Below are 12,575 nucleotides of genomic sequence, written 5' to 3' on the forward strand. Positions count from 1 at the left end.
GATATTCAGAAGCGTTAATTAAGAGTGTAATATGAAATTTTCGACTTAGGGTTGTCCATCTGCAAGGGAGATTTGCTTAATCTTTTCAGTAAATTTTCCTTGGAGGTGGTCCCCGCACGACTTACTCTGGGTTTCAGGGTGAAATTCGGGGTGGGTCGTGTCAAGTAGTATGTGATCGCTGCACAAGAGATGTTACAAGAAATTACTTAAGCATTCAAAATTATATATAGCCACAATAGCTAAATGGTAAATCAAGAAAAGCATGTCAATTGTAAATGCCTATGCAGATGCAGTCATGCCTTAGTTTTACTAACTATTGTTTCAAACGAAAACGATCCAGCAAGGAAACCGTGATAACACTTTCAATTAAAAACTTCCTAACCACAAATCCAACATTTTCGCAAACCAAATCAAACTTAATACAAAAGTAAAAGAGATAAAAGCAAGAATATACCTCATTGTCCTTCTCCGAAGAGGAGACAGAGTCCAAATTCATCAGGGGAGCCGGGAGACTCCTCTTCATCATCTTCATCCGGAAACGCAAACTGCACAAGATAGGTTACATTTCAGGACTCTCGAACAACTTTCACCAAAAAAAGGATTACTCCTAACCTTGAGCAGCCACTCCTCATAAAGCAATTTAAGACTAAATTCAAAACAACACACCAAAACTTACACAAGTAAGGGGAAGCCTTGCTTCACGTTTCTTGATTTTGAAAACCACCCTACGGCGAAAAACCCTAGGGGGTAAATGACCGTATGCAAATTCTGGAACCACTTCGGTGAAAAGCAACGAGAGCCCCATGTCGTCGTAATCTCCCTGCTCTCGGTCCTCCTCAATCATTCCCTGTTCCAAATCCAAAAAATTTGCACTGAGTTTTCACAATCTCAACAATTTTCACAGTCCAGTCCAAATCAAAAGACACAACAAACACAAACCAGATCTGGAACCACTTCCGTAAATAGCCATGAGAGCCCCATGTCGTCGTCATCTCCCTGCTCTTAGTTGAAAAGAAGCAGGAAAGAGAACTCCTCATCCAAATCAAACATTCCCTGTTCCAAATCCAAAAAAGTCCCACCGAGTTTTCACAATTTAAAAAAAATAAAAATAAAAAATAAAATCAGTCCAGTCCAAAATCCAAAGAGACAACAAACACAAACCAGTTCCGGATCACTATTAGTCTACAACACTCGGAGCAAAATCACACTCACAAAACAACAACAAACAATATTAAAGCCCTAAGCACTCAGAAAGCCGCTAACACAAAACAAAAAAAAATCAAACAAAAATTCTTGTAGAGTGAAAATAAGATATAAAGTAATATGTATAAGGTTGATTCATACTAACATTATGGCTACAGAGTTACATACGAGTGTATAACAAACAAGTACATCTAATGAGGAATTGCTTTAGCAGGATCAAAACCAAAATGATAACAAGGGAACGGTGACCAAAAGAGAAAGAACATTATAAAAAAGATAGCAGAACGAGAAGTGATGTTGATTTCAACAGACTGAAGTTTGAATCTCAATATAGTAACATGATGTTGATCTGTTTAAAACCGCATACAAAAGCATACGCAACATGTGTGCAGGAAAGATATTTATGAAAAGTTCCCTGGAAACCAATTACCATATTGTAAAACTGCAAAGACTATGAAAAAGAGTCTTGAGTACATGTTCATAGCTTTTGCAAAGAGTAATTCAGGGGCATGGCAGACCAATATACTGATTGCAGCTTTTAACACCTAGTCCTGTATTTTTTTTTTTTCCTTCAATTGGATAACATATCAATCTATGTACATGGGACAAATCCCGGGTTTTCCTATCAAGCAAAAGAAACTGCTGCTTTGTACTCTAAATATGCATCTACATTCCATGTTAGACGACTGAGGAAAACAAAAGTGAACCAGACAATCATGAAACTATATGCTTCTATATGTCGAAATCATATAGAAGACGACGATGCAAATGGCAATCAAATCAAACTCTCAACACCGAGACACAGCAACATTACCGCATAAAAATCAAAACCTAGCAAAAACACCTAGAGCTCCACTCAACAGAAGACGACGATGCAAATCGCAATCCGGTTTACAAAATACTATCACTCTACAAGATCAAACGAATCAAACTCTCAACACCGAGACACAGCAACATTACCGCATAAAAATCAAAACCTAGCAAAAACACCTAGAACTCCACTCAACAGAAGACGACGATGCAAATCGCAATCCGGTTTACAAAATAGAAATCACTCGCTACTCTGACTCGCCGGTCATCCTATTTAGCCCTAACCGACTCGTATCGGAGCTTCGCAAATACTGATTGCAGCTTGAAAAGACTAACCGAACAAAAATAACCAAACAAGTAACCGACCTGAGAATGCAGACCGTCGTCCTTCGTCACCTTGACTTCGACGATAGTGTCGACCGGCGGTGGAGACTGCAAATTCAAAATGAAATTCAGAATCAAAAATGAAATCAAAATCGAAATTGAAATAAAAAAAGGGACAAAAAACTTACCGGCGCAGCCTTCACCTCCTGCACGAGAGCAGTGGTCATCGTCTTCTTCGTTGTTGTGATCGTCATCGTCTTCCCTTAGCGTGATCAACAAGCTTGTATGGGCACAAAATGCGTGCAGAAGCTTCGGTCTCGGTTTAAATACCGAGACCCGCTGATGAAACGACGTCGCTGACGTCCCTTCAAACGATGACGCTTTTCCATGGGCAAACGACGTCGCATCTTTTGAGCGCAAACGACGTCGCATCTTCTGAGCGCAAACGACGTCGCATCTTCTGAGCGCAAACGACGTCGCATCTTCCGAGCGCAAACGACGTCGCTTCCTCCGAGCGCAAACGACGTCGCTTCTTCTGAAGATGACTCTTTTCCTCTGCAAACGAGGTCATCTGAGCGCAAACGACGTCGCTTCCTCTGAAGATCTAACCTATAGCACTTTCTGTTTCTCCTTACATTCAAGATGACTCTTCTCTCTTTCTCTCTCTTCTCTGCATCTTCATAGAGCATGGATCCGATCCGGAATAATCAGATCGGCTACCGGAGCCAAATCCTCCTCCGGCCGACGAACACGAACGCAAAGGGCCGATTGAAGGCAAAGGCCCCTCGATCGATAGCCGACGACGGATGACGAATCAGATCCGTCTTCGTCTTCGATTTGAGATTGCTTTGCTTCTTCAACCAGAAGATGCAGAGAAGAGAGAGAGAGAGAGAGAGAGAGAGAGAGAGAGAGAGTTTCAACAACCTTTGAATTGTCAGATGCGTGGTTGTGAGATAGGAGTGGGTCATATTAGGTTTTGGTCGGATTGTTCATTTACCTTATTACCCTCTTCTTTCTACGTGGCTCTCTTCTACTCCCTTAGTCCCCACCCTCAATTACACATTTAGGTAATCATTACGCATTTATTGGGTCAAATTTACTTTTCGATATTAACATTTACGGCTGTAAATTCTGTTTCATTCATCATCGAAATGTGAAATGCTCCAAATTTTATTCATCGATAAGTATTACTCCCTATAACTACTACGTAACTAGTTGATTTCAGGTCAAATTAATCTTAACGAAAGAGTTACTGAGGTGCATACACAAAACCATTGCACCATTATATAAGCACCTCTTAACTCTTTTGTTAAAATTAACTTTGATAGATTAGTCACAAGTAACTTAGCTGCCTGTGGCTTTATAATTTGAGACGCCGATGGGAGACCAGTTTCTACCTCTTGTTACATTGGAAGTGCTTTTGTCCCTATTGCTAAAGTTGTGGCGTTAAAAGATAGCTTAATCAAAGCAAAGGAGAAAGACTTCACTAGTGTTAAAGTTGAAGAAGATTCAAACCTTATGATAGACACAATGAATGACCGCTTTGGATATTGATCAAACAAGTGCAAGACATCAGAACATTAGCTACTAGTTTTGATTCCGTTACTTTTAGGCATGTCTTCATGAAAGCTAACTTTGTTGTCGATGCCATTGTCAATCTTTCGCATTCTTGTAACTCACATTTGTATTGGAAATACAAAGGTTTTTGTGAGGCTTCGAGAGCCTTATTATTTAAAATTGTAAACGTTGGTTGTCCTAGAGGCTTCTTATTGTAATTTCTTTCTCTTTGAAAAAACCCACAAGAAGAAGCCTACTAAACAACTAGTCACAACTAGGTCCCTAACCAAAAGTACTTCCACCTTTTGGTACGGCTTATAGCGCAATAGTTCATAAGAATCGCAATAGTTCACAACAGACTAAAATCTGTCCAATCAAAATTGTTCGTGAAAATCACGATTGCGAAAGCTCAAACGATCGTCAAATTGGATGAAACTTGGCAGAAGTGATTTACACATTAGGTTCTAAAAACTGAATGGCGGAGATGTGGATACGTGACCGAAAAGTTAGCCAAAAAAGGACATTCACACTTTAATTTTGGAGTGAATCTTCGCTCTAGATAGAAACTATATATATATAAAGTTTGTAGGGATGATCTATACATTAGTATCTAAAGACTAGATGGTGAAGATGTGAAAATTCGATTGAAAAATGAGTCTAAAATGAAAATTGTTAGACCATAATTTACATATATTTTCATTCCCCTAAATATTGAATTTGCCCTGTTTTTTAGTTCATTTTAGCTTTCACTTAATTATTTTTTATTTATCTAAGAATATTTCAAGAGTGATTAAAACATGCATTTTTGGCATTAATATCGAGAATCGGAGCTATGAAGAATACGGAGCCCTTCTAGTGAGGACCTTTAAGTTGAAGACTTGGTGAGGACTTTTCGGTTTATGGTTTAAAAAACCCAATTTTCTATCACATTTTGACATCTTATCCGTTCAGTTTTTAGGTTTATATGAGTATATCATTTTTTATAAATTTTCACCTAAATTGGTGTTCATTAAGATAACAAACTAGATCAAATTAATGAACGAACCAAATCTGTCAAATATGAACCGTTCAAGTTCATAATTGATGAATCACACTTATGAATGTCTTAACAATTTTCAATATAACTAAAAATTTGAAGAAATGATCTACTCATAAATACCTATAAACTGAACGATCAAGATGTAAATATAAGATCGAAATGTGAGATAAGCCGAAAAGTCCTCACCAAGTCTTCAACTTAAGGATCCTCACTAGAAGGACTTCCATGAAGAATAATGGTCCAATATAGAGCAAAACCTAGATTTTCAAATTTTTGACGCTGTTTTTGAATGAGAGGTCAGACTTTATTCATAACTTTAAGAAAATCAATGAGTACAAAAATCAGATGCTAACACGCACATCTGTTAGAAAACTAGGAGGAGTACTACTCAATTACACATCACATTACCCCTAACCACCTACTGAGCAATCAAATGAGCATCCATATTTGCTGTTCGTTTAACATGTACAAATCTGATATACCTGGATAGTTAGTAATTGCCAAAACCATATCTTCATAAAATCTGTCTAACAAAGAGGTATTGACAGAAGAAGGTTTAGCAAGTTGCAGTTGAACTACGTACCAAGCAGTCAGTCTCAATAATCACAGGGGCCAGCCTATTCTCCATTGCAAAGTACATAGCAGCTTGACATTCTATCAATTCAGCATGTTCCGCAGATAACAAACGCTCTAATGGTGCCTCATTCCCAACGATTGCAATACCATGTGAATCTCTAATCAGAAACCCAACTTTCACGTTTTGTAATAGCATCAAAAGCACCATCTGTATTGATTTTAAGATATCCAAAAGGAGGAGCCTTTCACTTAATTTGGTTGAATTCTTCTACCATTGCCACCAGATCCTTTAGTTTAGCACCTTGTTCATCAGTCGTCCTTAACTACCCAATAGAAATACAAAATTCCTCATGCTATTTTCATTCCTAAAAAGCCTAATGTTACAAATGATCTCTATAGAGCTATGTTGTGGACTGTTAGTCAATCTCATCGTACACTCCTCGAAATAGTTCTAATTGTTGTTGCGAATGATCTCTAGGGTTAGCCGTCGGACATAGGAAAGAGAGATCGCTATCATTATTGTTGTTTTTACGAAATAGCTAAATGTACGTATACATATGGAATATATATATATATATATATATATATATACACACACTACGTTCTTCTCTTACTTACTACGTTACTTTAGTTTTACGTTTAGTTTAGTTTACGTAAGTAACGTAAATAAACGAAAAACGAAAAAGTAAAAACGTAAAAGTAAAGAGTTACCGTACGTAGGTACCGTACCGTACTAACTTAATATTATATATAGTAGTATTAGTTAAGTTAAGTAACGTAACAACTAACTACAACTAAGTAAGTATACTACTACTACTATATATACTTCTACTACTACTACTATATTATTAATTAATAATATATCTTCTTCTCTCTACTACTACTCTCTCTCTCTCTCTCTCTCTCTCTCTCTCTCTCTCTCTCTCTCTCTCATCAACCCAGACCTTATCACCTTGCCTCCACCGCACCACACCAGATCTCCTATGCCTGCGACGGCGTCTAGTCCTTCCTCCACCTCACCAGATCTCCTATCCGATCCCGGAGCGACTCCGATCTGCGCCAAGCTGACGACGACGAGATGGTGTAGGTATTAGTGAGCTGCAACTTGGCTGGAGTTCAATCCGGGCTGGATCGTGGCTGGGGAAGGGCACTGCTTGCCGACGTGAGGTGAGGTACGTTGGGTTCGGTGGAGTGAGGTGAGGTGCGCCGGATCTGGACTTGTTATGCAGAGTGAGGTGTGCCGGGTTCGGTGGAGGAGGCTGGTGTGCTCACCATCGGGGAAGGTGGGTGCCCAGAGAAGAAATTATAGGTGCCCAGTTCAAGTCAGTTAGAGATTTTTTTTTCTTGAATATTAGGGTCAGTAAATGATTATTGAGGATTGATAAGTGATTATTGGGGTCAGTAAGTTATTATTTGAGGTTTGTAACCTGATTATTGAGGGTCAGTAAGTGATTATTGGGTGATTACTGGGTGTCAATAACTGAAAACTAAGTGATTATTGGGTGTCAGTAACTGAAAACTAAAAGTTATTGGGGTCAGTAACTCGATTATTGGGGGTGAGTAAGTGATTATTAGATGATTATTGGGTGTCAGTAACTGAAAACCAAGTGATTATTGGGTGTCGGTAACTGGTTACTAGGGGTTAGTAAGTGATTATTGGATGATTACTGGATGTCAGTAACTGAAAACTAAGTGATTATTGGGTGTCAGTAACTGGTTACTGGGTGTCAGTAACGGGTTACTAACTGGTCAGTAACTGGTTACAGGGGAAAATCCAGTGACCGGAGTCCGGCGGTCAGGGAAATTCCGGTGACCGGAATCTGGCGGTCGGGGAAATTCCGGTGACTGGAGTCTGGCGGCCGGTGACCGGAGTCCGACGGCGGGTGACCGGAGTCCGGCGGCTAGTGACCGGAGGCCGGCGGCCGGTGACCGGAGTCCGAGGTTCCAGCCAAGTCTTTTTATGTTGAAGAGGTGGGGGCAAAATAGTCTTAAAATAATATAGTTTGTTAAGACTTTAATAAAGATTTGTGCATTTGGGCATAAAAGATTTGTGCATTTGAACATAAAAATGGTTACCTTATATTGGAATGGGCTAATGCAAAAGATTATCATTGGAATGGGAAATAAGAGGTTTGAATTAGTACTAAATGGGCATTTTCCCTATAATTTTTTCCTTATCCTTACGGAATCAGGACTTCATGAGTGTTATCCTTATCCTCGTTGAATATGGATAGTACTAGAAGGCCTTAATAAGACATAAGAATTATGGCCAAAAATCATTCTCCTATATGGATAAGGTGTCCTCATCCTCATGCAATATTAAACCTCGACTCTGATTATTCTTACCTTGCTAGCTATCATATCTCTATATATATATACCAATCAGTTGTTCTTCGCCAGCCACCACCACAACAACCATCATGAGATTTGTTACTTTGAGCGAAACTGAGCAAGAAATCGAATACGACGTCCTAACCGATGCAGACATTATTCGGATCAAATTCAAGTTATACAAGTTTACCGCAAGCCAACGTGAGATTGATGATCCAGGAGACACTAGTACTTGGAATATTTCGCAAAGAACTCTTTTCTATAATCGTGTATTAGAATTGTATCCCATACACAATAGGACTACGATTCTACGGGATCGTCTTGCTAATTATCTTTCCAACTCTATGATTATCACAGAAGATGACAAATCAGAAGCTATTGAAAAAGTATTTAAGGAGCTTGACGATCACATCCCAGGGATGGCTATTGTTGTTACTGTAATAGAAGTTACTCTGCACATACGGGATGGGAACGAGGATGATGATATCATTGAGAGGGTCACGACGGAGTCTTTGGAAGCATTTGCCCCCAAGCTTATTCCGGCAACTAAATCGTCTATTCAAGGTTTGGAGAAAGTAGGGGTTGATAGTTTGGAAATAAAATCTACTGGGGAACTGACACCATCGTGTGTTATTTGTATGGAAAAACTAGATTACTCTGATGATGACGATGAACCAGATCAAGAAGAGGGGATAGTTGATCACCCTGCTGATCATAAAGCAGGTAATGGTGGATTGTGGACCGTGATCGCTCGCATGCCATGTTTACACTATTTTCATGAAGATTGCATTGTTCATTGGCTGGAGATCAATCACTGGTGTCCCGTCTGCCGATACACAATGCCAACCGTAGAAGCGAGTGAGCAGCAGCCATGAAAACCTAGTTGATACTTGATACGTTTTCTTTTCTCATGTTATTTTCTCGTCGTTATAATTTCTTATATTGTTTCTTATATTCATCTTTCTATTTCTCTAATCAATCTAATGAATATTGTTGGTCATTATTTGTCTCTACTCTTGTAGCTCGATAGGAGATTCGTCGTCAATTTCTTCAGAAAGAACCAAACGTCTTGCTAAGTGAGTATAATCGACTATATAAAACTAATAAGTACGCCTAGCCATACTCGATCTTTTCCATCGTCTTTTTTTCCTGTGCTGAGTCTGCTAACTACTACTTCCTTTTTGCAGGTGAGTTTTGTAATAGATGAACGCCTGCCATCAAGACGGCAAACTTTTGAAATGTTTACATCACACGAAAGTTTCCACACTCTCACGACCCAAGTAAAGGCTCGGAAAGGTCCGGACCCCCTTTGCATTCCAAAACAATCCAAGTAAACATCATTAGTCACCTTCATTTTAGCTTAATTGTTGTTCAAATTCCTTACTGAACCCCACAAATTATTTCCTTTTGTGTTATATTGTGTTTAATATATCAAACTTGAAATGATTATTTGTTTATTTTTCATTATCGATTATTCCTTAACGAACATAATAGAATTTTGTCCTCCTTTTCTCATTTATATTCTCTCATTAGATAGTGATGGTTTATGGTCGATCAATTTTTTTGATTTGGACCTCGTAACCTTGTAATCCTAGTTCCGCCTCTGCACACTCTAAGTTACATTCTTAATAACAAACAAGTATATCATTCTATTTTGGATAATATGTATATGTACTTGTTAGAACATCTTTAACAGACTCTCTACTTTAACTCCTTAGCTATTTTAAAGAGCGTGTTTAGTTTTTTTAGATGTTTTAGGAGCTCCAGCAGACAAGCTAAACTTGAGCTATTATAACTATTAGCTATCTCGCTAGCTATATTTAGTTAACGAGATGACTCAGATGAGACTAGTTATAATTTAATAAATTCTTTGTAAGATATTTTATGTGATATATAAATATATGTAAACTATTTAATTTCTATTTAAAGAATAATGTTGATGTAATGCTAGCTAAAATAGAAAACATTGATGCAGCAACATTTGTAAAGTGGCTAGCCAAAATGACATTTTAGCTAATTTGACTAAAATTTAACTTAAAAATAGCTAGCATTGTTAAAGATGCTTTTAAAGACATTTAGAGACATCACATTTTGATAGACCTAATGTTAATTAAATCATTCAATATGAAAGAAAGTATTATTTCACAAAGTAGCATTGCAGTCTCATTATCATGAGGAGAACGCGTGAATGGAAATAGAATAGTCATGTTGTAACATATATTTGAGGAGTTTAAATTTCGTTTCAAAAGGTTTGAATATATAGTTGAGGTATTGGAGTAAACTACATGTAATATCAGGGTTAATTTCTTTTTTTACGTGCTGAATTGTAATTCTAGAGTATAACAAAAGACAAGAATGTATTTGATAAGATTATATAAGAGGCAAGCATGCTATATATGCTTTGTTTGTCTAGGAAATAGGAGAATTTAGTTGATGTAAAAAGTAGTTGTTTACCGTTTGAGGAGAATTTTGTTGATGTAAAAAGTAGATGTTTACCGTTTGAGTAGAATTTAGTTGTTGGAATAATAATATATATTCCTATTGTAAATGAACTTAATTACATAAAAACTGTTTGGTAAGATGATATAGTGCCGTGTGCCCATGGCAGCAAAAGCCTATATATAGATTTGGTTTTAACAATGAAAAAATTCTGTTTAAAAATATTTGCAGCCAGTATATGATGAAGATTATATTCATAATAAAACAACAATTACTGTATAATTTTTGGCTAATCTGAGACGACTTGAAGAAGATCAGTAGCTCGGCGCGCTGCGGAATATATACGAAACAAGAAGCCGAAATCAACTGAAGAGGCCGCGGCGCTGCGCTCTATATGTTGCCTGCAGTATTTCATGATCTCTCTGTTTTACTGTTAAGGTTTGATGCTTCTAGTAAGAATATCCTCAGTATTAACATAAATAAAGAACCATAATAGTGTGACTTTTCGACAGCGAGACTAGGCTACCATGTGGGTTAAGAATGAGAATGAGATGCGATGAGTTTAAGATAAGAACCATATATGATTTACCCAATCTTGCTCTGACGTCCATTTGTGGATCGAAACGGGCACCGTCTTGAGTTATTTGTATGGAGGATACTCTGATGATAATGATAATGTTGATGCTGGACCAGAAGAAGAAGAAGGCGTAGTCGATGATAATGATGATGATGATGCACCAGAGGATCAGAAGAGGCCGGAGATAGTCAGGACCGGCCCTGGGCTAAAGCCCAACAAGCATTTGTTTTGGGCCCTCAAATTTAAGGGCCCCAAAAAAAAAATACCAAGCATATATATATAAAAAAGAAAAAAAAAAAAACATATATACCAAACATAATCTACACAACTTACTTCTACAACTTTCTTGTCTTTTTCTAATTCCCTTTGATCGAAGTCCTTGGCTGCCGTCTGCTCACTCTACTGCACGCCCACACAGGATCATCCCAACTGCATGCGTCTGCCGTCTTTGAGTCTGAGTTCTCTCCGAGTCTCCGACAAAAGGTCGAAAGTCAGGTAATTAAGTCTGTGGTATGTCCTCCTCTAGTCCTCCTCCAATAGTCTAATGAGTCCAATCCCATAGTTTTTGCAATGTCATAGTTGAGAACTTGAAATTGAGAATGAGAAGGGTTTTGATTTCAATTAAAAAGACTGATTGTGAGACAGGTTTTGGTTTGAGTATTTGAATCATTGAATATTTGATTTCATGCCTTTATTTATGCCTAATATCTTTTGCAGGGTGCATTAGGAAGTATCATTCTGGGGCTAAAAAAAGAAAAGAGAAGCAGAGAAGAGAGGCATTAAAGAAACTTCAAGCATGATCTATTTACAATGATTTAAAGGCAAGTATTAAACAAGCACAAACTTCTACCGATGAGAATGAGAATGAGAATGTGAATGCAAAAGCAAATCCAATTTTGAATGTGGAACCAAATTTGAATGAAGAACAAGAGTACCGATATTCGTAAGTTTCAGATTTTTGTTTCAATATTTATAACATTTCATTATTATTTGGAGTTTTACTGTTATGTTATGTGCACGCTTACTTTTGAAATAAAGAAAAATATAAATATACCTTTTGACATGGAGCCCCAATTTTTTTTTTTTCGCTTCGAGCCTCCAAAATCTCAGAGCCGGCCCTGGAGATAGTTGATCATGATCATAAACGTCGTGGGGTAGTGATCGCTGGCATGCCATGTTTACACTATTTTCATGAGTAATGCATTGTTCATTGGCTGGAGATCGATCACAGCTGGTGTCCCGTCTGCCTATACCCAATGCCAGCCGTGGAAGCGATCAGCGAGCAGCAGCGCCTTGAAAACCCTAATGCATGCTAGCATGCTGCTGCATCGATCAAAAGACTCGCTAGTTGATGATACGTTTTCTTTTCTCATGCATGTCATTTTATTTACTCGTACGTGGTCAATCTGATGTTCGATCTCAACCACATACATGGTTTGGCTGAAATTATAATAGTCTTGTAATTTCTTTTGCAGGTGAGTTTTGTAATAGATCGATGAACGCCTGCGAGTTAAGACGGCCAACTTAATTTTGACATGTTTACATCACACGAAAGTTTCCATACTCTAAGTCACGTTCTTTTTAGAGATAATTTTATTTTATTATCCTGAATTTTAGGTCTAAAATCAGTTTGATACCTCATCTTTTTTTTAATCAGTTTCATACCTAAACTTTCAAAATGACATCAATCTCGACCAAAATGACTAAAATAGCCCTGGT

General features: G+C 37.8%; 1 protein-coding gene across 1 annotated transcript; it reads right to left on the minus strand.

Moving 5' to 3' along the window:
• Positions 1-125: 125 nt before the first annotated feature.
• On the minus strand, positions 126-3,252 carry LOC101292456. Its single transcript, XM_004307722.1, has 6 exons — positions 2,526-3,252; positions 2,380-2,445; positions 940-1,053; positions 677-847; positions 455-545; positions 126-178 (listed from the first exon to the last, which is right to left on the minus strand). Exons 3-5 carry the CDS (start codon positions 979-981, stop codon positions 456-458), a joined length of 303 nt encoding a protein of 100 aa, XP_004307770.1. The 5' UTR covers positions 982-1,053; positions 2,380-2,445; positions 2,526-3,252; the 3' UTR covers positions 126-178; position 455.
• Positions 3,253-12,575: the final 9,323 nt, after the last annotated feature.

This window comes from Fragaria vesca, linkage group LG7, assembly GCF_000184155.1.
Source record: "Fragaria vesca subsp. vesca linkage group LG7, FraVesHawaii_1.0, whole genome shotgun sequence".
Taxonomy (NCBI): domain Eukaryota; kingdom Viridiplantae; phylum Streptophyta; class Magnoliopsida; order Rosales; family Rosaceae; genus Fragaria; species Fragaria vesca.